This window comes from Balaenoptera acutorostrata, chromosome 7, assembly GCF_949987535.1.
Source record: "Balaenoptera acutorostrata chromosome 7, mBalAcu1.1, whole genome shotgun sequence".
NCBI lineage: Eukaryota > Metazoa > Chordata > Mammalia > Artiodactyla > Balaenopteridae > Balaenoptera > Balaenoptera acutorostrata.
Genome location: NC_080070.1, coordinates 73,558,092 through 73,584,446, shown reverse-complemented (window position 1 = coordinate 73,584,446; position 26,355 = coordinate 73,558,092). Strand labels below are relative to the sequence as shown.

At 37.6% G+C, this 26,355-nt stretch overlaps 1 protein-coding gene across 1 annotated transcript in view; it reads right to left on the bottom strand.

The window, feature by feature from the left end:
* Nucleotides 1-26,355, bottom strand: part of HDAC9 (histone deacetylase 9) — a 572,450-nt gene that overhangs the window by 251,257 nt on the left and 294,838 nt on the right. The window contains exon 17 of the mRNA XM_057549729.1: nucleotides 3,148-3,255. Coding sequence (XP_057405712.1) covers nucleotides 3,148-3,255 — 108 coding nt within the window. The remainder of the gene's footprint in view (nucleotides 1-3,147; nucleotides 3,256-26,355) is intronic.

The window sequence follows — 26,355 nt, the reverse complement described above, 5'->3', positions numbered from 1 at the left end:
TATTTGTAGGTTTGAGAAATTTCCACTTGCATGGGTTTTTTAAAGTATCTTATTAAAAACCTGGAAAACTTGGAAGTCCCCATAATTTCCACTGAACTCCACTGAGCATGTCCATGCTGTGCAAAAAATACACCCACTTACTGCTGTAGTTTGCTGCACACGCTCAGTTTAAGCATCAACATGAGACCCACTCCCTGTGCCTGGATTATACCTCTAATTCCTTTAGCCCATTAGTATCTGCAGGTGAAGAAAGGACAGACCCTGTCAAAAGTCAGGGGAACAATCATGATCAAGCTCAATATCAAGGAAAAATTCCAGGTAATGAAATTTGCCTTTGGCATTTTCCTTGTTTGGGCGCCCTTCTTATCTCCTAGGTCCCCATCCCCTACGAGTTTGGTGACCTCCCTCCAGCTATCTCGAACCTCTCAGTTCAGCACCCCATCCAGGCCCACCCTATTTGAAATAAAGCTCTTAATTCTTCTCTGATTTCCGAGCAAAATGAGTGCAGACTCGCAAAATGCAGTCTTTCAATATGTCAATGTTGTTTCAAGTTATAGATTTACTGGGAGAAAGAGGTAGAACATGTGACAACTGAATGTAGATGCAGAAAATGATCAACAAAACACTAAAGTTTTCTTTGTTCACATCTCTTATCAGAGGATAACTTACCAGTGTCCTCAGATAAGCTTCCCTATTTTCTTCCTAGATCTGAATGAAGTGATTCCACAGCCATGAGTGTTAATGCTCCTGGCCAGCAGGTGTACCTGCCCAGTCATACTGGAGTCTGGAACAGGTAGACACTGAGTAACATTTTTGGTTAGCTAGAGGTCCCTGAACATGGCTACCTACTGCAATTCTTGGCTATCTACAGTGGTATTCCCATAGGCCTCATCAAATTATTGGCAACAAAAGGATTCAGTCTCTGGGTCTGTCAGCACTAGTCCGTTTGTTATGGTCCTGCCTGTCTTGGACTTTTACTTTGGGCTAACAATCAGAAAGATAAACCAGCTACACTGCCTGGAATATTCAGCAAAGGAAGGTGAAATCAGTTGTGGAATATCTACTATTGGGTATGTCATGGTGTATATAACTGATAACCAGATCCACGTCTCATTTGCAAATAGCTCAGAATGTCAAAACCAGGTACAACCTTCAACATTATCAATTCTACCCTACTGATTTTGTGGAACGAGATACTGAGGCCTAGAGATATTAAGTGATTTGCCACAAGTGACACAGCATTTAAGTGGCAGAGCCTGGATCAATGTTTCTTGATTTTTATGCTGGCTCTTTTTCCCTATTCTTCTCTTTTTTAATCATACTTGCTGATTTCTCAACCAAGGGGAGGAAAAGCATTTGTATGAATCCTTGATCTTAACATAAACAGCCAATGCTAGTTAGTACAGCTGGTGGTCAGCATGTCCATACTATGTACTGTTGACACTCTGTTTGTAGTTGGCTATTTTAAATGACTACCTCCTAAAAAATATAATCAGGTTTTTGTTCAACACTCTTCACACATACATTTGGCAATTCTGCACTGTGAGGTTAACAGCAATGATGATTTTGAGTGTAATATGTGGGCATTCTACTTGAGAAGGTTTCAGAATTATTGATTAAACTTCAACAAAATCAAAACAATTAGAAACTGTGAAATGCTAACAATCATTTTTGTTTTTTATTAAGTGGGTCTGTGCCAGCATAATCTTTTAAAAATTATAATATTGTGGCCTGGCTGCTGTCTGTCATTTGAATTCTTTTGAAAATAAGACTCTCAAATACTTCTTTAAAAATGTCAATTGATTCTAGTGCTACAAGTGACATATTCAAACAAGAAGAATTATTCCTCAAGTGCTACTGAGAGAGAGCCAAAACCTCTCCATAAGGCTGATTCCTTTCTTCTTTTCAATAGCTCGTTATCAAAGGTAAAGACTGAGTATTAAGCACCACATTAATGGCCTAAGAAATCTCCTGAGATGAGCAATTAATATCCTAATGCTGATCATGTCAACCTAACATGAGGCGCATATATATATATATATTTTTTTTTTTGTTTGTTTTTTTTTTTTTAAATATAGCCCACCTTATCATAATGCTATTTCTGTAGGTTTTGACTTAAAGAGTTAGAGCAAAGACTTCTGGGGCAGATAATGCATTGTAAAGTGCACATTCCTACCCTGCATTTTTAATCACAAGTGAAATAGTCAGGTGTAATTGAATAAAAATTCATTAGGCATAAAGAAAAATAATCCTAATTAGATTTTATTTTAGATGAACAAAACTCACAGTGCCTATATTGTTGGTTACAATATATTTCCCCTAAGCCCCACAACTGCTAAAAATACCAAATCAATCACTGCCCAGATTTCATTATGAAGTGTGTGAACCAGTGCATTAAAAAGCTATGTTAGCACCAACAAAGTTTATTGGGGCAACTGCATTCAAGATGCACATGGTATACCTTTAAATAGCACTGTTAAAATACCAAATAAAATGTCAACGTCTGTCAGGTCTCTGGCTTTTATAAATTGTTTAGACTGGGAAACGTTGGGGTTTGGACATTGTTCTTTTCACATGATGTAGAAAAGAAGAGACCGTAGAAAGAAAAGAACAATAAAGCGTAGTTCATTTCTGAAGTTCTTTCATGGAAAAACATACTCTGGATCATTACCCTTCTAGTCAACAATTTCCTTCTTCCTCCCAATCCTTCCCATCTGATATTTACCTTTCTCCCCACCCCCAACCCCTTCTCTCTGGGTGGTATTCTGAGCTTATACACAGTACTCAGTAATCATATGTTTTATGTCGCTTCAAAAGAGAATCCCAGGAGGGCATGACTGGTATGTATATACTGGGTATTTTTAACCTGGACCATAGCTTTACTCACCATTTCTATGCTCTTAAAAATACACCAGAGTGCCCTAACCGCAGAGTTTCCCCAAGGAGAGGAAGGCCCTGGGAGCACGATCAGCTACTACCTACCTACACACTAGTTATTATCACACCTTAGTGGCCATCTCTTTGCCCTCTTCCCTCCGCCCCTTTCCTTTTATTACCACACCACACTCCCCACAATTCCCAAACAACAACATCTCTGTTTCAGCGTCTCCTCTGGATTTCCCACACTTAATGCAATCCAGACCTCACCTTCAGCTCTCCTGAGGCCACTTTGGAAGCCAGCTCGATGACACAGCCAACAGCCATGCGTGCAGCACCGGACGAGTGCAGCTCATTCCAAATGGTGTCACTGTCCACCTGAGCAAACAGTGAGCAGAGCCCGCAGAAGAGAGAGGGAGAGAAGGAGAAGGAGTAGATGAAAGAGGGAGGGGGGAGGAAGGTTCAGGAGAGGGGAGAGAGAGAGAAAGCAAATTTGTGAGGAAGGGCTGGCACGGTAACAGCCTATGTACAATAACATTAGTCTTCTGTCTTGGCCAGCTGAAAAGGCCTTCTGCACACGGCTTTGCTTATACTTTTTCTCTACACTGACTTCTCCAATGGAAACACATTCCTGCCATGCCTCACTGCCGTTCCCTGTTTAGATTTCTCATTACAAACAGCATTACATAGGCCAGATCTGGCGTAGCTACAGGCTTGCTAGAAACCAGGCCCCAGTAGTAGATAGAGTGAAAGCTAAGAGCACTTAGCTATACATAAAAATCGGATTTGCAAGTGCTAGAGGGGGAAAATTCAAATACCTTTCTGGCTGCAGGTTTACGGGGAGCCAAAAACAATTATTAGGCAGGTAGCAGTAGCAGTCAGTGAGGAGGAAGGAGCAACCGCAGTTCAGGTTCTCCAACTAAATGGAGGGAGTGTGTGGTCCTCACACTTAAAATATTCTCAACACTCAACTGCAAGGAGAGATTTGACTTTCAAAGTAGAAGCTTAACATTTAGTACAGTTTGGCAGCTAGTCAGTGCAAACTAGTATTATTAAAATTAGATAGGCCATTAAAATATATGGCTGCTCCTATACTAGAGAACATTATTATCAAAACAAAGCATGAACCAATATTTTGGATTTACCTTTATAAAATGCTGTTTACTCTTTTTTTGGGGACGCATTAAGAGAACATTTACAACAAGGACAAGAAAAGTGCAATAGTAGTGGTTTATAATTGTCATATATGTTACATATTTTTAATGTATAAATATGTCATAATATAACAAAATAACAGTATCAAGCTGTAGAAGTCTCTTATTTTAGGACACAGTTGGAGCACTGGGAAATGCAATAAAGAAATTTGTGACTGTGCAAATATCAAGACTTCTCAAATGGCTCAAAGAAGGGAACTCTGACACAAAATACAGAATTTTTTTAAAAAGAAGAACTAAATTGAAGAGGCCTAATGACAGGGAACAAACACAATAAATAATAACTCATTCACAATGCACTAAGCAGTTTCCTAAGCATTTTCACATGCTTTTTCTCATGACAGCCTTAACAACTTAAATTCTGTTAAGAACAATGAGTAAATACATAATAAATGAGAACACTAAATAAATAAATAGAATATTAAGATTCTCTCAACAACAGTAAAGTGGTAAAGAGAGAAGATTCTGGAATTAAACTGTCCAGGTGAAATTATGACTTCACCACTAAAAGGTGAATGACAATGGGCAATCAATTAATTAACAACTCTGTGCTTTCTCTTACCAATGAAATACCAGCTTTTTAAAGTGCCATCTGCATATGAGGTTGGGGAGGATTAAATGAGTACGTGATATGCAACTGTTAGCTACTACTATTTCAGCTATTACACTCATTTTTGTAATGCCTAACACATAGTTGAGGCCTAAGAAGTGGTTATTGAACGAACATACTGTGGCTTAGAGAGGCTACCCAGCAGGTCTGAGGACCCTCACACAGAGCTCTGACCCTGACAACACATGCCTTTCTACCATACTCCTGAAGTAACACTTACTTTCTAAGGACATTCAGCCCATGTCATAGTCAACACCATCATGGTCAACACTATCAACTAAAAAGTAAAGGAATCATCAAATGAACCTTAGAACCTAATCATTTACCCTCTAAATTGAGAGTTTTATTTTTTTACTAAACCACTGTAAGTAAGTAGTTATTTGAGCTTCATGAGGATACAGCCTTCAGGAAAATGGTTGTTCAAGCTAAAAAATAAAAAACATTTACATTGTGTTGGATACTTTTAAACCAATTTTCAACCATTACATAGCTACAGGTGCCATAGAAAGTCCTCATTCTTCAGATTTAAAATTATTGGGGGTGCAAGCAAACATAAAACAAATCAATAAACCCCAAAAGAAAACTAGAAGCTGGTTCTTTGAGAAGAAAAACAAAATTGATAAACCGTTAGACAGACTCATCAAGAAAAGAAGGGAGAGAACTCAAATCAATAAAATTAGAAATGCAAACGGAGAAGTTACAACTGACATCACAGAAATACAAAGCATCATAAGGCACTACTACAAACAACTATACACCAATAAAATGGACAACCTAGAAGAAACGCACAAATTCTTAGCAAGGTACAACCTTCCAAGACTGAACCAGGAAGAAATAGACAATATGAAAAGACCAATCACGAGTACTGAAATTGAAACTATGATTTTAAAACTTCCAATAAACAGAAGTCCAGAACCAGATGACTTCACAGGAGAAGTCTATCAAACATTTAGAGAAGAGTTAACACCTATCCTCCTGACACTCTTCCAAAAAAATTGCAGAGGAAAGAACACTGCCAACCTCATTCTACGAGGCCACCATCACCTGGATACCAAAACCATACAAAGATATCATAAAAAAAAAACTACAGGCCAATATCACTGATGAACATAGATGTAAAAATCCTCAACAAATTACAACAACAAGAATCCAACAACACATTAAAAGGATAATAAACCACGATCAAGTGGGATTTATCGCAGGGATGCAAGGATTCTTCCATATATGCAAATCAATCAATGTGATACACCACATTAACAAACTGAAGAATAAAAACAATATGGTCATCTCAACAGATGCAAAAAAAGCTTTTGACAAAATTCAACACCCATTTATGATAAAAACTCTCCAGAAAGTGGGATTAGGGGGAACCTACCTCAACATAATAAAGGCCATATACAACAAACCCACAGCAAATAACATTCTCAATAGTGAAAAACTGAAAGCATTTCCTCTAAGACCAGGAATAAGACAAGGATATCCACTCTCACCACTATTATTCAACATAGATTTGGAAGTCCTAGCTATGGCACAGAGAAGAAGAAGAAATAAAAGGAATCCAAATTGGAAAAGAAGACGTAAAACTGTCACTGTTTGCAGATGACATGATACTATACATAGAAAATCCTAAAGATGTTACCAGAAAACTACTAGAGCTCATCAATGAATCTGGTAAAGTTGCAGGATACAAAATTAATACACAAAAATCTCTTGCATTCCTACACACTAACAATGAAAGATCAGAAAGAGAAAACAAGGAAACAATCCCAGTTACCATTACATCAAAGAGAATAAAATACCTAGGAATAAACCTATCTAAGGAGAAAGAAGACCTGTACTCAGTAAACTATAAGACACTGATGAAAGAAATAAAAGATGACACAGACAGATGGAAAGATATACCATATTCTTGGATTGGAAGAATCAATATTGTCAAAATGACTAAACTACTCAAAGCAATCTACACATTCAATGTAATCCCTATCAAATTACCAATGGCATTTTCCCCAGAATTGGAACAAAAAATTTTACAATTTGTATGGAAACACAAAAGACCCTGAATAGCTAAAGCAATCTTGAGAAATAAAAATGGAGCTGGAGGCATCAGGCTCCCTGACTTCAGGCTATACTACAAAGCTATGGTCATCAAAACTGTTTGGTACTGGCACAAAACAGAAATATAGATCAGTGGAACAGGATAGAAAGCCCAGAGATAAACCCACACACCTATGGTCACCTAATCTACGACAAAGGAGGCAAGACTATACAATAGAGAAAAGACAATCTCTTCAGTAAGTGGTGCTGGGAAAACTGGACAGTGACATGTAAAAGAATGAAATCAGAACACTCCCTAACACCATATACAAAAATAAACTCAAAATGGATTAATGACCTAAATGTAATGCCAGACACTATAATACTCCTAGAGGAAAACATAGGCAGAACAGTGTTTCACATAAATTTCAGCAAGATCTTTTTTGATCCACCCCCAGAAGTAATGAAAATAAAAATAAACAAATGGGATCAAAACCTTAAAAACTTTTGCACAGCAAAGTAAACCATAAACAAAACAAAAAGATAGTCCTCAGAATGGAAGAAAATATTTGCAAATGAAGTGACGGACAAGGGATTAATCTCCAAAATATACAAACAGCTCATGCAGCTCAATATCAAAAAAAAAAAAACAACAACAAACAACAAACAACCCAATCAAAAAATGGGTGTAAGGTCTAAATAGACATTTCTCCAAAGAAGACAGACAGATTGCCAAGAGGCAAATAAAATGATGCTCAACATCACTAATTATTAGAGAAATGCAAATCAAAACTGCAGTGAGGTATCACCTCACACCGGTCAGAAAAAGAAATAAAAGGAATCCAAATTGGAGAAAAAGAAGTAAAGCTGTCACTGTTTGCAGATGACATGATACTATACATAGAGAATCCTAAAGATGCTACCAGAAAACTCCTAGAGCTAATCAATGAATATGGTAAAGTAGCAGGATACAAAATTCATGCACAGAAATCTCTTGCATTCCTACACACTAATGATGAAAAATCTGAAAGAGAAATTAAGGAAACACTCCCGTTTACCACTGCAACAAAAAGAATAAAATACCTAGGAATAAACCTACCTAAGAAGACAAAAGACCTGTATGCAGAAAACTATAAGACACTGATGAAAGAAATTAAGAATGATACAAACAGATGGAGAGATATACCATGTTTTTGGATCGGAAGAATCAACACTGTGAAAATGACTATATTACCCAAAGCAATCTACAGATTCAGTGTATTCCCTATCAAACTACCAATGGCATTTTTCACAGAACTAGAACAAAAAATTTCACAATTTGTATGGAAACACAAAAGACCCCAAATAGCCAAAGCAATCTTGAGAAAGAAAAACGGAGCTAGAGGAATCAGGCTCCCAGACTTCAGACGATACTACAAAGCTACAGTAATCAAGACAGTATGGTACTGGCACAAAAACAGAAATATAGATCAATGGAACAGGATAGAAATAAACCCAGAGATAAACCCACGCACATATGGTCACCTTATCTTTGATAAAGGAGGCAAGAATATACAATGGAGAAAAGACAGCCTCTTCAATAAGTGGTGCCGGGAAAACTGGACAGCTACATGTAAAAGAATGAAATTACAACACTCCCTAACACCATACACTAAAAAAACCTCAAAATGAATTAAAGACCTAAATGTAAGGCCAGACACCATAAAACTCTTAGAGGAAAACACAGGCAGAACACTTAGCAAGAAGATCCTTTTTGACCCACTCCTAGAGAAATTGAAATAAAAACAAAAATAAACAAATGGGACCTAATGAAACTTAAAAGCTTTTGTACAGCAAAGGAAAACATAAAGAAGATGAAAGAAACCCCTCAGAATGGGAGAAAATATTTGCAAATGAAGCAACTGACAAGGGATTAATCTCCAAAATTAACAAGCAGCTCATGCAGCTGAATATCAAAAAAAACCAAACAACCCAATCCAAAAATGGGCAGAAGACCTAAATAGACATTTCTCCAAAGAAGATATACTGATTGCCAAAACACACATGAAAGGATGCTCAACATCACTAATCATTAGAGAAATGGAAATCAAAACCACAATTAGGTATCACTTCACACCAGTCAGAATGACCATCATCAAAAATCTACAAACAATAAATGCTGGAGAGGGTGTGGAGAAAAGGGAACCCTCTTGCACTGTTGGTGGGAATGTAAACTGATACAGCCACTATGGAGAACAGTATGGAGGTTCCTTAAAAAAACTAAAAATAGAACTACCAAACGACCCAGCCATCCCACCACTGGGCATATACCCTGAGAAAACCATAATTCAAAAAGAGTCATGTACCACAATGTTCATTGCAGCACTGTTTACAATAGCCAGGACATGGAAGCAACCTAAGTGTCCATCAACAGAGGAATGGATAAAGAAGATGTGGCACATATATACAATGGAATATTACTCAGCCATAAAAAGAAACGAAATTGAGTTATTTGTGGTGAGGTGGATGGACCTCAAGTCTGTCATACAGAGTGCAGTAAGTCAGAAAGAGAAAAACAAATACCGTATGCTAACACATATATATGGAATCTAAAAAAAAAGAAAATGGTTCTGAAGATCCTAGGGGCAGGACAGAAATAAAGACGAAGACGTAGAGAATGGACTTGAGGACAGGGGGAGGGGGAAGGGGAAGGTGGGAAGAAGTGAGAGAGTGGCATGGACATATATACACTACCAAATGTAAAACAGATAGCTAGTGGGAAGCAGCCGCATAGCACAGGGAGATCAGCTCAGTGCTTTGTGATGACCTATAGGGGTGGGATGGGGAAGGTGGGAGGGAGGCTCAAGAGGGAAGGGATATATGTATACATATAGCTGATTCACTTTGTTATAAAGCAGAAACTAACACAACATTGTAAAGCAATTATAATCCAATAAAGATGTAAAAAAAAAAAAATAAGGATATGGTTATTGATTAGTGCCAGGCACACAGATGCTCAATGGATGCTTGAAGTTTTGACCACATCCAAAATTTAGGCTTATCCCTAAACAGGTTCTATTTAGGAATCTATGGGATTTATCATTCATTTATTTGCTTGTATTTAAACATAAAAAACATTTCTCTAAATACTACTTTAACCTATATTTTATGTACATTTAACTTATAACTAAGTGGTAATAGTGGTAAGTTTTGTAGATATAACCTATTCATAAATGAGTAATTGTATTTAATTCTGAATGTATGAACAAGGTTTTCTTAGCTTGAGCTGCCACAACAAAATACATACACTGGGTGGCTTAAACAACAGAAATTTATTTCTTACAGTTCTGGAGGCTAGAAATCCAAGACAAAGGTGTCAGCCAATCTAATGTCTGGTTTATTTCTCTTCCAAGCTTGCAGATGGTTGCCTTCTCACTATGCCCTGACATGGCCTTTCCTCAGTGAGCGCACATGGAGAGAGCCTGATCTCTCTCTTCTTCTTCTTAGGATGCCACCAACCCTCCTGAATTAGAATCCCACCCTTATGACCTCATTTAACCTTAATTGCCTCCTAAAAACCCTATCAAATTCAATCACATAAGGGTTAGGGCTTCAACATATTCATTTTGGGGGAACACAATTCAGCCTATAACAAGGTTACATCCCCAAAGCTTGTTTATAAGTCAATTTATAAGCATATTTCCCTAAGACATTGTGTTCCAAATCGTGTTTCAGGGACATCAGCTGCCAAAATTAGCTACCAAAACCTATCCACATGTATTAGGCATATTATAGTTTAATAAGAGTTCCAATGGTAAAAAAGGATGCGTGACTCATGAACTCTCCCTACATAATCCCGACCATTAGAAGAGATGTCCAAATCCACTTCCGGCCATTCTCAATGGCAAAAAGTTATTTCTTCTCCCCCTATGTCCCTCTTATTGGTTGGAGAGATTGTCAAAAACCTTTCCCTATATTTGTGATAGTGTCAAGAAGATCTCCTTCATACGAGAGCTGATTTCAACTGTGCAAGACTTCCTGACAGTAGGTAAAAACTCTAGGTAAGAAAGGATGGTTGACTCCATCAAATGATGGTGGTTCCTGGCATGGAATGGGATATTGAGTGGCTGGACAGGAAAGGAAAAGAACAAGAAAAACTCACCTCAGGTGGATATACATAAACAGGATTAAGGAGCTGAGCTGGCAATACAATAATGGTGGAAGTAGAGACCAGAAGGGCTTAGAACTGTAAGAAGACAGGTGCTCTAGCATTTGGAAGTTGAAGGTAGAGCTATCAGAAAAGTGGCATAGAGTTGGCTCTGGACACGTAAAATAATGTAAATTATAATAGATTAGGCCAGCAAAGGGGAAAGAAATGGCAGTGGAGCAGAAAGCAATCCTGCTGACCACACTAGCTGCTAACTAAGATCTTGCTAAAGTTCTTAAGGGATGCAAGGCAAATTTTTAAAACCAGAACTATTATAATCTGAAAAAAATCAATGTGTTTTATCTTTGTTTTTTCCATGCACCACATTTACTTCCCCTTGGTCTGCCCACCAATTCATTCTTCTGCCTGACATGTGTGCGTGTGCGTGTACAAATACACACATACACACACGTACATGTGCATTATTTTTTTTAATTAAATTTTTTTTATACAGCAGGTTCTTAGTATCTCTTTTATACATATTACATGTGCATTATTATGGGGCAGTGATACATGAGATCAAAGGGAGATTAGGATTGATATAAAAGAAATATAAAGAAATTGACATTCAAAACAAAGATTTTTCATAAATACACATAAAAATCCAGATTTTGTGGTAAACGAAGATTTTTTTTCCAAACTCCTTTACATATTAAAAACTAAGCTTGGTGCTCTCGGATTATAATCCTATGCTAGCGATAGCATCAAGACAATGCTATCACTGCTTCTCTGAATGATAGTTCAGAGAAGAGACTCTTTCTACCTGTGACACCCAAGCAGAGGGCTTGCTGACCTAGGCTATAGATAGGATATGATGACAGGAAGAAAAAGCTGGAAGCCATCCTTTATGGTGATGAGATATTGGAGAAAGGCAAACTGAAGAGTTGTGACAGAAGCAGGGGAGGTAAAGAATGGTAAGTGAGCACATCTCAGAGAGAGGAAAATGTGTTAGGTAAATTGACAAGATAATAAGCAAATCTTTGGTGTCATTTACACTTAGGAGTTTTGTAGTCCATGTCTATACCAAAGTGTGGGCACCACATTAAAGAGGCTAAGGAGTAGTGTGAAAAGTAAATGGAAGTTCAGATTGAAGCATTCCTAAGATGCTCTTGGGTCCTGTGTGGTAGGAATGGAAGCCTCAAGCTCCCACAGTCTTCCAAGTGTATGCTATGGGAGAGCCCCTGAAACAGAGTAACTATGGTTGGAGTCAAATGAAGTCCACAGCAGAAGCTCAGGAAGATCCCAGCACAGGGAGAGCCGAGGTGAGGCTGTTGGAGCCTGCAAACCCCACCAAGCTCCATTTCGCAGTGAAATCAGAAACCAGGAGAAATTCAGCTGCTGACCTCAGTTTTAAATGCTGGGAAATCAGCAACAATCAGGTAGATTAAGGAGGTTGCCATGGAAACCTGAATATCCAGAGGACAGTGAGTATCCAAGGACCCCATCAGGTCTCTCTCTCTCTCCCTCAGACACCCAAATGCCACCTTGAGAGAGGAAGCTGAGAGACAGAGCAATTACCTAAAGAGACTGCGTCTAATAATAAGTTGATCGTGAAGAGACAGAATTTTAAAACTGAAAGGAGGCTATTCAAACTCAAAGAGACTGATATCTTACTAACTGTAGAGAAGATCAGCATAATTAGGAGAAAAAAGAAAGAGCCTATTTATCACATATATGAGTAAGCACGGATCATTCTGTGTCCCATTTTCAAGGTCAGGAATGTACTCTGTTGGATGACAGGGAAAAGAGTCTAGCCAGGATCCTGGGCAGAATTCTCCAAGGCTATGCTGCATACATGGCTGGTGGTGTATAATAGTATTTTAGAATTAACGTAGCAATATGCAACTTATTGCCCCCCTCAGAATTCACCTGGAATGTGCACCAGGCTTTTCCTCATGTACTATTCTAAAAAAACAATATGCTTTCAACTTTCAAGTATTTCTGACAATGTAACTAGTGCACAAAACATGAAGGCAGCTTTAGTAGTCTGCTGAGTAACTGTCCACAGAGGTCTTATTTTACTGCCAGAATTAAAATCTTTCAATCTGGAAACAGTTCCCCAAAAGTTCAAATCACTTTATAAATATGTAGGAGGGTCTGGACCCAACATGTGTCCAAAACCCGAGGTTCAGAAACATGAGTTGAAGGTGTCCCACAAAAAAAATCTTTCTGTGTGAGAAACTGAGCAAATGTGGGGAGATAAGGTGGTAATATGCTTTAGGGTAGAGAATCATACAAGCTTGGCCCATAAGGAAGATTAGTTAAAAGAGGAAGAGACACAATTCTGAAGACAGTACAGAATCCGGCACTGAGATCCTCCTACCCTTTACTCCCAGCCACTCACGTCTATTTAGCAGGGTAGAAAAGGGTAAAGTGATAGAGAAAGCTGTAAGGAAAAACTGAAATAGGCAATACATTTTCAATTCTGTAAAAAAAAATGAGATTGAAGTAAAACACTTTGGTATCAACTTGGAAAATTATAATGTTAAAAGAGAGTAATAGACACATTCTCCACTTCATTATGGACCTCAAAAAATCCAGAGCAACTAGCAATGTGAAAACCTCGGAATAATCAGCAGAGGCCAACAGACCTCACTGATTAAAAAAAAAAAGAAAGAAAGAAAGAAAAGGAAAGAACATGATATGGGGGGAAAATCAGCAATTCAGAAGTAGACAGTGATTATACATATTAGCCATTTCTGAAGCTCATAAAATAATTAGGAAGGTGCTCTCTCTAAGGAGACACGTAGGAAGTGTAGTAGGAGGGAGAGTAAGGGCCAAAAAAAGCACTAGTTACACACCTCTTTATAAAAATGTAGCCACTAGATAACACTATACACATCTGAAAGAAGAACATCATGTTGTAATCTGTCTCAGTAGTAGTGAAAAAGGATGAGGGGTGATAAGAAGGACTGCTGACTCAAACATGACTTATAGAACAGGAATGGTAGAAATGTGATCTCATTCACTTGAAGTCAAAGCAGAACGCAATTCAGGAAATATACAGAGAAAGCAATAGAAAACTAATATGGACATTTCACGTTTTCAGTTTTATTATTCTTATTTATTCCCTTACTCTACAAAGTTCTGGTCTTTATTATTTATAAATAATAATGACAATAATAATAAGAGTTGTCATCTCATAGAGTACTTATTAAGATCTAGCCACTGTGAAAAGCTCTTTGCCTGTATTAACTCATACAATCCTCACAACTACTGACATAGATGCTATTATTAAGCAGTTTTGTATATGAAATTCAGAGAGGTTATTCAGCTAGTAATTAGTGGAGCAGGAATGAGAAGCCAGAAAAAAAGAGGATAAGCTCTTAACTCATATTGATTTTTATGCTAGTCAAATCAAAATCTAAAAACTAAATAAATAATAAGTTTTAAAAAAACAGATATCATATTTGTAGAATTAAAGATTTTCCTAATGAAGTAAATCAGCTAAGACCTACATGAATGTTTTATCTTTAAAGGTATTGAACTTCTATCACGTAAAGTTGCTAAAATATTCAAGAAATTTAAATACCCCAAGTTGTATTTGGAATAGCTGGGCTTTTCCTGAGTGTTGTGATTTGCTTGCCATTTTTCTGAAGCAGTGTCCCAATGGGGATGGTTTTGCCCCCCATGGGCCATTTGGTGGTTTCTGGAGACATTTTTGGTTGTCAAAAATGAGGGGGCAGGTGTGCTTCTGGCGTCTGTTGGGTAGAAATCAGGAATTCCGCTAAACATCTTACAGTGCAACAGGACAGTACAACAAAGAATTATCTGGCCAAAATGTCAATAATGCCAAAGTTGAGAAATCCTGCCCTAGAAACATTGAGAACCTTATAAACAACAGTGCTGTTTTCTTCATATTGGCTTCTAGAAATCTCAAAGCCAAATCTGTGGTCCTTCTCTAGTAAAAGCAGTAGATACCATAGTGCACACTTTATATGCTAACCTCATTCCTGGTTCATGGTATTTTCACCTTTGAATGATTACCACACCTACGTTAAAACACACACACACACACACACACACACAGAGTTCATGTTTGTTTGTTTTAAAAGCTGCTTCAAATCTTTTATGAAATATGGCAGGAATAAAAGGAAAAGAAAGGAAGGGAGGAAGGAAGGAGGGATGGAGGGAGGAAGGGAAGGAAGAAAGGACAAGCAAAATGAGAAAGCAGAGACAAAGCTCAGAGACAACAGAGAAGGATAGGTGAGAGAGGGAACAGGGAGGTAAACACTTTATATTCTCACTGTTACTTTCTAAAGTTGTGCTTTGTCTCTTGCTTTTTTATTTGGACTACAACCAAGAATAATTTTTATCAATGTTATCCTTTTCCTGAGTTTACCCAAATAATTCTGTCCACCGAATAGAATCAACACTAATATAAACTTATTTTTAAGGACTGTTCTGCTCTTTTCAGTTTCTTAAGTTTCACAAATGTTAGTTACAGAGCCAGTAAAAACTTTTCACAGTTCTTCCCATTCTTTTGCTCCAATTTCAACTTATCTTTCCTTAATATATCAAAGAAAGCGACTGCAATTTCTTTAAAGATTTCAAAAAGTAAATAATTATACAATATCAGTGGCAAAATAAAACATCAAGGGATATCATGTGATTATTGGCATCTATACCAAAAATAAGAAAGGGAGGGAGGGAGGGAGGGAAGGAGGGAGGAAAGAAGGAAGGAAGGGAAAGAAAGGGACAATTTCTACTTGTTAAAAGCCAGATCCTTGATGAATGGTTGTTCATAAGGATGCTGGGTTTGTCCCTGCACATATGGCAGGATGGGAGTACACAGATAGCCTGAGGCCTTTGAGAGACCATGATTCATTCTGTTGAGTACACATATGGAAGTGCTGTTTCCGAGTATATCCACCCTTCCAAATGTTCACTTCCTTTGGAATAGATTCTGAGCATCTGAGAACTAGGTATAACATTTCAAAAACCACTGTTTTCACAGTTTCTTTATGTCACTATTAATTAGAAACAAGAATTAAAATGACCAAAACTCCACGGTTAGGATTTTCCAAGAAATGAAGATGTTTCCTGAGTGCCCTGCCTTATTCAGAAGTCTCTGTGCTTCTACAAACCTTTTGGATAAGCACCTAATGGCTTTCAGTTTTTTCCTTTTCTTTTTTTTTAAATTGTTTGCTCTGAGAATGGCCATATAAAAAGGGACATAAAAATAAAAGTGACACATGGTTCACCAAATAATCAGAGTCCCAAGTAAGTGAATTATCCATAGATAGATCTGTCACTAGATAATATACACTGTCATGTAATTTATGATTTTAAAAATAGCAATAACAGCAGCAATTTTTTTTCCCTAAAATACTTTCTCAGATCTGCAGCATGTATACTTTAAATATTAACTAGGGTATAAAGAACTTTCTTGGTGTTAAAGGGATTGATGACCAATATATAGATAAGTCGAGTCCATAAACAGGGACAAAGTACCAAAAATGAGCCTGGAGGGCTTCCCTGGTGGCGCAGTGGTTGAGAATCTGCCTGCCAATGCAGGGGACATGGGTTCGAGCCCTGGTCTGGGAAGATCCCACATGCCGCGGAGCAACTGGGCCCGTGAGCCACAACTACTGAGCCTGCGCGTCTGGAGCCTGTGCTCCGCAACGAGAGGCCGTGACAGTGAGAGGCCCGCGCACCGCGATGAAGAGTGGCCCCCGCTCCCGCTCGCCGCAACTAGAGAAGGCCCTCGCACAGAAACGAAGACCCAACACAGCCAAAAATAAATATAAATAAATAAAAATTTTAAAAAAAATGAGGCTGGAGAAACTTGCATACAGAAGTGATGCAGAGTAGGACTATAGCAGTAGCTATATATTCTAATGACTCCCAGGGCCAGACTGGTAATGTAGACATAACATAATATAAGGTAAATGGGGAAAAGGTGGGAGGGTCAGGTACAATTTTTCAATCTTAAATACTGACAAGAATTCACTTAAAAAAATTCACAGCCAGGCCAAAAGAAACCTATCAGTGTGCTGAATTTGGCTACTGGGCTGCCAGTACGTAACTCCTGCTGTCCAGGGTGACTTATTTTTACACAGTTTGAAATTTCTAAGGCAGAAAAGGCAAAAATGTATGTCCAAGGAACTAGCTGGGTTATTTCTTGTGCACAAAGATCATGGCCTAACTGAAGGAGATTTCTGAGGGTGGGGCAGTTGGAGAGTATACTACACCTGGTGTGTTTATAAAGGACTCTCGCCTCTGCCTGAGAAAAAGACTAGAGTATGGATGCTCAGGTTAACACTTGAAGTAAATGTTCAAAATATTCACAGCACTATGGAAGAGTTTTATTGCACTATTAAATTTTGTTATTTGAGCAATGTTTCATGGTGAAAGTTATCTATAATTCAGCAATGATTTTAAATTAATTTCAAGCATATTAATTGCAGCAATACCTACATGCATTTGTAAATGTAGCCCCATATTTTTGACACATGATATTTATTCAGTCCAAGGACAATGTTGGGTGTGTGTATGAATTCACAGGCTTCTTGTAATAAATAACTCATGGCCCTTCAGCAGTTTGTGAACACAAGTTAAGAACAAATGGTTTAAATTTAATCTATTGTTTAGAATAAAGAAAGCTACAAAAAATGATACACCCAACCTAAAATTAATAAAAAGAAAAATGCTGATAAATATTAATTTGGGAGGTATTTGAGAGTTGAGGTCACAAGACAATCAAGTAACCTCCATTGTCTGACTCAGGTATAACTGGATTCTTGGAAGGAGGAAAGAGAGAGAAAACGAGACAGAAGAAATCCTGAAGGGATAGTGACTGAGAATTTCTCAACAATAATGAAACCACAGATCCAAAAAATTCAAAGCATAACTAGAAAAAAAAAACACCAGAAAATCAATTACACAAACAAAAAAAAAACATACTTAGACACATCACAAACTGTTAAAAACTCAACAAAAAAATCTTAAAGGCAGCCAGAGAAAATAAACACATTATATAAACTTGAACAAAGATAGGAATTATAACAGATTTCTTAGCAGAAAGTATTTAAGATAGAAGACAATGGAATGACATCAAAGATTTCAAACAAAAAAATGTCAACCCAGAATTCTATACTAGCAAAAATATCTTTAAAAAATATCTTTAAAAGATAAAATAAGCTTTTTCATAAAAATAACAGCTGAGGTACTGTACTGCCATCAGACCTCAGTTACAAAAAATGGTAAAGGAAATCATTAAGGAAAAACAGTATAACACCAGATGGAAACTTAGAATAACACATTATTACAAAGAAATAAGGAGTGCTGAAAGTGATAATAATGAAGGCACATATAAGAGACTTTTCTTTTATTTTCTTTCCCTTGAAAAAGATAATCGACTATCCCAAGCAAAAATAATAAAAATTTCTTGTGGAGTTTATGGTACATGTAAAAGTCAAATGTATGACGACAACAAAGGCACATTGAACAGGAGGAGAGGGTTGCAAATAAACTGCTGTAAGATTCTTACATAATACATGAAGTAGTGTGATATTACTTGAAAGCACACTGTGATAAGTGTTAATAACTGTAAATGCTACTAAAAAAATAAAGAGGTACAACTACTAAGCCAACAGTGGAAATAAAATGAAACAATTAAAAAATATTCAATCCAAAGGAAGGCAGGAAAAGAGAGAAAAAGGGGAAAAAAAACCAAAACAAAAAACCCCAAAACACAAAAAACAAAAACCAAGATGGAACAAATATAAAACAACTAACAAGATGGCAGATTTAAATTCAACCATATCAAGAACAACTGGTCTAGAATACTGCTACTCAAAGTATGGCCCGGGTAACCACAGTGGTCCACAGACTATTCCCATTCTGCAAGATAAACACAAGCAAGCGTCTAGAAACTTTTGTAGCAATCCATTTAGAATAATTTTATACCTGTTGAATCTAGTAAAAAATAACTGAATTTTTTATTTTGCATATTTTAGTATCTCAATTTTAGTAATTCTATTCTAATGCATTTTACAAAAGCATTGCTCTACGACAGGTAGGAAATAAAGCATAAGCAAACAAAAATCTTTCTTCACCATATAATTTGAGAAGTATTGATTTCATAGAGAAAGGAATTTCCTGCCAAATTGTACAAAGAAAGAGCTCTATTTGGGAAAGACAGGAAGAAAGAAAAGCTGAAGCCAGAGGTAAAATTAGGAATGTATTAGAAGTTTTATTAATAAATTAGCCCTATCAAGATAAGTTGTCCCAAGAGAAAATGATTACCAATAACTGTCTGAGCATTACACCAGTAGTTTGTACCTAGAGGTTTCCATAACCCCAGGATTTGGAGAAATTGTCAGAATTTATAATAAGCTTTTTTTTCCCTAACATCTTTACTGGAGTATAATTGCTTTACAATGGTGTGTTACTTTCTGCTTTATGACACAGTGAATCAGCTATACATATACATATATCCTCATATTTCCTCCCTCTTGAGTCTCCCTCCCACCCTCCCTATCCCACTCCTCTAGGTGGTCACAAAGCACCGAGCTGATCTCCCTGTGCTATGTGGCTGCTTCCCACTAGCTATCTATTTTACATTTGGTAGTGTATATATGTCCATGCCACTCTCTCACTTAGTCCCAGCTTACCCTTCCCCCTCCCTGTGTCCTCAAGTTCATTCTCTACGTCTGCGCCTTTACTTCTGTCCTGCCCCTAGGTTCTTCATAACCTTTTTTTTTTTTTAGTTCCTTACATATGTGTTACCATACGATATTTGTTTTTCTCTTTCTGACTTACTTCACTCTGTATGACAGTCTCTAGGTCCATCCACATCACCATAAATAACTCAATTTCGTTTCTTTTTATGGCTGAGTAATATTCCATTGTATATATGTGCCACATCTTCTTTATCCATTCATCTGTTGATGGACACTTAGGTTGCATGTGTATTTTGAATTACGGTTTTTTCAGGGTATATGCCCAGTGGTGGGATTGCTGGGTTGTATGGTAGTTCTATTTTTAGTTTTTTAAGGAACCTCCATACTGTTCTCCATAGTGGCTGTATCAGTTTACATTCCCACCAACAGTGCAAGAGTGTTCCCTTTTCTCCACACCCTCTCCAGCATTTATCGTTTGTAGATTTCTGATGATGGCCATTCCGACTGCTGGGAGGTGATACCTCATTGTAGTTTTGATTTCCATTTCTCTAATGATTAATGATGTTGAGCATCCTTTCATGTGTTTGTTGGCAATTGGTGCATCTTCTTTGGAGAAATGTCTATTTAGGTCTTCTGCCCATTTTTGGATTGGGTTGTTTGGTTTTTTTGGTATTGAGCTGCATGAGCTGCTTGTAAATTTTGGAGATTAATCCCTTGTCAGTTGCTTCATTTGCAAATATTTTCTCCCATTCTGAGGGTTGTCTTTTCGTCTTCTTTATGTTTTCCTTTGTTGTGCAAAAGCTTTGAAGTTTCATTAGTTCCCATTTGTTTATTTTTGTTTTTATTTCCATTTTTCTAGGAGGTGGTCAAAAAGGATCTTCTTGCTGAGTGTTCAGCCTATGTTTTCCTCTAAGAGTTTTATTGTGTCTGGTTTTACATTTAGGTCTTTAATCAATTTTGAGTTTATTATTGTGCATGGTGTTAGGGAGTGTTCTAATTTCATTCTTTTACATGTAGCTGTCCAGTCTTCCCAGCACCACTTATTGAAGAGGCTGTCTTTTCTCCACTGTATATTCTTGCCTCCTTTATCAAAGATAAGGTGACCATATGTGCATGGGTTTATCTCTGGGTTTATTTCTATCCTGTTCCATTGATCTATACGTCTGTTTTTGTGCCAGTACCATACTGTCTTGATTACTGTAGCTGTGTAGTATAGTCTGAAGTCCGGAAGCCTGATTCCTCCAGCTCCGTTTTCCTTTCACAAGATTGTTTTGGCTATTAGGGGTCTTTTGTGTTTCCACACAAATTGTGAAACATTTTGTTCTAGTTCTGTGAAAATGACCATTGGTAGTTTGACAGGGAATGCACTGAATCTGTAGATTGCTTTGGGTAGTAGAGTCATTTTCACAATGTTGATTCTTCCAATCCAAGAACATGGTATATCTCTCCATCTGTCTGTATCATCCTTAATTTCTTTCATCAGTGTCTTATAGTTTTCTGCATACAGGTCTGTTGTCTCCTTAGGTAGGTTTATTCCTAGGTATTTCATTCTTTCTGTTGCAATGGTAAATGGGAGTGTTTCATTAATTTCTCTTTCAGATTTTTCATCATCAGTGTATAGGAATGAAAGAGATTTCTGTGCATTAATTTTGTATCCTTCTACTTTACCAAATTCATTGATTAGCTCTAGTAGTTTTCTGGTAGCATCTTTAGGATTCTCTATGTATAGTATCATGTCATCTGTAAACAGTGGCAGCTTTACTTCTTCTTTTCTGATTTGGATTCCTTTTTTTTCTTTTTCTTCTCTGATTACTGTGGTTAACACTTCCAAAACTCTGTTGAATAACAGTGGTGAGAATGGACATCCTTGTCTTGCTCCTGATCTTAGAGGAAATGGTTTCAGTTGTTCACCATTGAGAATGATGTTGGCTGTGGGTTTCTCATATACAGCCTTTATTACGTTGAGGTAAGTTCTCTCTGTACCTATTTTCTGGAGGGTTTTTATCATAAATGGGTGATGAATTCTGTCAAAAGCTTTATCTGTATCTATTGAGATAATCATATAGTTTTTCTCCTTCAATTTGTTAATATGGTTTATCACATTGATTGATTTGCGTATACTAAAGAATCCTTGCATTCCTGGGAGAAACCCCACTTGATCATGCTGTATGATCCTTTTAATGTGCTGTTGGATTCTCTTTGTTAGTATTTTGTTGAGGATTTTTGCATCTATGTTCATCAGTGATATTGGCCTGTAGTTTTCTTTCTTTGTGACATCTTTGTCTGGTTTTGGTATCAGGGTGGTGGTGGCCTCGTAGAATGAGTTTGGGATTGTTCCTCCCTCTGCTATATTTTGGAAGAGTTTGAGAAGGATAAGTTTACCTCTTCTCTAAATGTTTGATAGAATTCGCCTGTGAAGACATCTGGTCGTGGGCTTTTGTTTGTTGGAAGATTTTTAATCATAGTCTCAATTTCAGTGCTTGTGATTTGTCTGTTTATATTTTCTATTTCTTCCTGGTTCAGTCTTGGAAGGTTGTGTTTTTCTGAGAATTTGTCCATTTCTTCCAGGTTGTCCATTTTATTGGCATAGAGTTGCTAGTAGTAATCTCTCATGATCCTTTGTATTTCTGCAGTGTCATTTGTTACTTCTCCTTTTTCATTTCTAATTCTATTGATTTGAGTCTTCTCCCTTTTTTCCTTGATGAGTCTGGGCAATGGTTTATCAATTTTGTTTATCTTCTCAAAGAACCAGCTTTTAGTTTTATTGATCTTTGCTACTGTTTCCTTCATTTCTATTTCATTTATTTCTGATGTGATCGTTATGATTTGTTTCCTTCTGCTAACTTTGGGGTTTTTTTGTTCTTCTTTCTCTTATTGCTTTAACTGTAAGGTTAGGTTGTTTATTTGAGATGTTTCTTGTTTCTTGAGGTAGGATTGTATTGCTATACACTTCCCTCTTAGAACTGCTTTTGCTGCATCCCATAGGTTTTGGGTCATTGTGTGTTCATTGTTATTTGTTTCTAGGTATTTTTCGATTTCCCTTTTGATTTCTTCTGTGATCTCTTGGTTATTTAGTAGTGTACTGTTTAGCCTCCATGTGTTTGTATGTTTTACAGATTTTTTCCTGTAACTGATATCTAATCTCATAGCACTGTGGTCAGAAAAGATACTTGATATGATTTCAACTTTCTTACATTTACCAAGGCTTGATGTGTGTCTCAAGATATGATCTATCCTGCAGAATGTTCCATGAGCACTTGAGAAGAAAGTGTATTCTGATGTTTTTGGATGGACTGTCCTATAAATATCAATTAAGTCCATCTTCTTTAATGTATCATTTAAAGCTTGTGTTTCCTTATTTATTTTCATTTCGGATGATCTGTCCATTGGTGAAAGTGGGGTGTTAAAGTCCCCTACTATGATTGTGTTACTGTTGATTTCTCCTTTTATGGCTGTTATCATTTGCCTTATGTACAGAGGTGCTCCTATGTTGGGTGCATAAATATTTACAATTGCTATATCTTCTTCTTGGATTGATCCCTTGATCATTATGTAGTGTCCTTCTTTGTTTCTTGTAATAGTCTTTATTTTAAAGTCTATTTTGTCTGATATGAGAATTGCTACTCCAGCTTTCTTGTGATTTCCATTTGCATGGAATATCTTTTTCCATCCCCTCACTTTCTGTCTTTATGTGTCCCTAGGTCTGAAGTGGATCTCTTGTAGACAGCATATATATGGGTCTTGTTTTTGTATGCATTCAGCCAGTCTATGGCTTTTGGTTGGAGTATTTAATCCATTTACATTTAAGGTAGTTAGTGATATGTATGTTCCTATTACCATTTTCTTAATTGTTTTGGTTTTATTGTAGGCCTTTTCCTTCTCTTGTGTTTCCTGCCTAGAGAAGTTCTTTTAGCATTTGTTGTAAAGCTGGTTTGGTGGTGCTGAATTCTCTTAGCTTTTGGTTTTCTGTAAAGGTTTTAATTTCTCCGTCAAATCTGAATGAGATCCTTGTGAGGTAGAGTAATCTTGGTTGTAGTTTTTTCCCTTTCATCACTTTAAATATGTCCTGTCACTCCCTTCTGGCTTGCAGAGCTTCTGCTGAAATATCAGGTGTTAACATTATGGGGATTCCCTTGTGTGTTATTTGTTGTTTTTCCCTTGCTGCTTTTAATATTTTTTCTTTGTATTTAACTTTTGATAGTTTGATTAATATGTGTCTTGACATGTTTCTCCTTGGATTTATCCTATATGGGACTCTCTGCGCTTCCTCATTTGATTGACTATTTCCTTTCCCATATTGGGGAAGTTTCAACTATAATCTCTTCAAATATTTTCTCAGTCCCTTTCTTTTTCTCTTCTTTTTCTGGGACCCCTATGATTTGAATGTTGGTGTGTTTAATGTTGTCCCAGAGGTTTCTGAGACTGTCCTCAATTCTTTCCATTCTTTTTTCTTTATTCTGCTCTGCAGTAGTTATTTCCACTATTTTATCTTCCAGGTCACTTATCCGTTCTTCTGCCTCAGTTATTCTGCTCTTGATTCCTTCTAGAGAATTTTTCATTTCATTTATTGTGTTGTTCATCATTGCTTGTTTTCTCTCTAATTCTTCTAGGTCCTTGTTAAACGTTTCTTGTATTTTGTCCATTCTGTTTCCAAGGTTTTGGATCATCTTTACTATCATTACTCTGAATTCTTTTTCAGGCAGACTGCCTATTTCCTCTTCATTTGTTTGGTCTGGTGGGTTTTTACCTTGCTCTTTTATCTGCTGTGTGTTTCTTTGTCTTCTCATTTTGCTTAACTTACTGTGTTTGGGGTCTCCTTTTCGCAGGTTGCAGGTTCGTAGTTACCACTGTTTTTGGTGTCTGCCCCCAGTGGCTAAGGTTGGTTCAGTGGGCTGTGTAGGCTTCCTGGTGGAGGGGACTGGTGCCTCTGTTCTGGTGGATGAGGCTGGATCTTGTCTCTGGTGGGCAGCACTGCATCCGGTGGTGTGTTTTGGGGTGTCTGTGACTTTATTATGATTTTAGGCAGCGTGTCTGTTAATGGGTGGGGTTGTGTTCCTGTCTTGCTAGTTGTTTGGCATAGGGTGTCCAGCGCTGCAGCTTACTGGTCGTTGAGTGGAGCTTGGTCTTAGCATTGAGATGGAGACTTCTGGGAGAGCTTTCGCCGTTTGATATTAGGTTCAGCCGGGAGATCTCTGGTGGACCAATGTCCTGAACTCAGCTCTCCCACCTCTGAGGCTCAGGGCTGACATGTGGCTGGAGCACCAAGACACTGTCAGCTACACGGCTCAGAATAAAAGGGGGAAAAAAGAAGAAAAAAATAAAAATAAAATAAAATAAAATAAAGTTACAAAATAAAAAATAAAAATTATTAAAAATTTAAAAAATTAAAAAGTAATAAAAAAAGACAAAATAAAAGAGAGAAAGAAAGAAGAGAGCAGCGAAATCAAAAAAGAAATCCATCAATGATAGCAAGTGCTAAAACTATAGTATATAACAAAAACAAAAAAAAACCCCAAAAAACGGACAGACAGAATGCTAGGACCGATGGTAAAAGCAAAGCTATGCAGACAAAATCACAGAAATAAGCATACACATACACACTAACAAAAAGAGAAAAAGTAAAAAAATATATATATCTTTTGGGAAGTCTGAGGTCTTCTGCCAGCGTTCAGTAGGTGTTCTGTAGGAATTGTGCCACATGTAGATGTATTTTTAATGTATTTGTGGGGAGGAAGGTGATCTCCACATCTTACTCCTCCGCCATCTTGAGGGTCTCCCCCACAATGCACGTGTAATTATAGCTTACTGAACCATCTTACCTGTTGTGTACTTCTGCTCTCAATGTCATTACGATATTGCTCATTTTTAAAGGAAAACTGCACCAGATCACATGGCCGACCAACTGGAGAACAGCATCTGAAACTGGGGTGTGGTACTGACCCTTGTTTTGTTTTGTTTTGTTTTAATTAATTATTTATTTGTTTTGTTTTGTTTTTTGGCTGTGTTGGGTCTTCGTTTCTGTGCAAGGGCTTTCTCTAGTTGTGGCAAGTGGGGGCCACTCTTCATCGCGGTGCGCGGGCCTCTCACTGTCACGGCCTCTCTTGTTGTGGAGCACAAGCTCCAGATGCGCAGGCTCAGTAGTTGTGGCTCACGGGCCCAGTTGCTCTGCGGCATGTGGGATCTTCCCAGACCAGGGCTCGAACCCATGTCCCCTGCATTGGCAGGCAGATTCTCAAACAACGTGCCACCAGGGAAGCCCCGGTACCGACCCTTCTAATTCACGCTGAGCACAAGGAGAGTGGAGATGGGAGACGATGGACGGTCTGTTTCCAGTCTGTTCCCAGACTGTCCCAGGGACTGACTTCTCGGGGCTCCCTCTTTGGGGGGCACTGTAGGGACCCACACTCAGAAGACGTGGTTAGTTGTGGCATTAAAACCCGGCAGGTCAGAGATAATACTTCGTTCTTTTTTCTGCACCACAATCATTAGCCCAAGCCCACAGCATGCTGGCTTAACAGAAACTAAGGCAGATGCCACAGAAACAAAACTACAGAACCTGTGGAGCCAGAAGGGCCTGAGAGGGTAACAGTCCTCTAATAAGCTTTTTAATAGAGCTTCCAAGGAACCAATCTTCAGACAATGTCTCCTCTACCTTATCCCATTCTTTTGGGTGGTAGCTTTTGCTTAGGGCACCATCAATGTTTAGTACAATAACACCTTATTTATTTTTGTTGACCTATGAGTTAGAGACCTTGAAAACTACCATTTCCACTTAAAAGCTGTTCAAACTTGGACAAGTTCATTAAC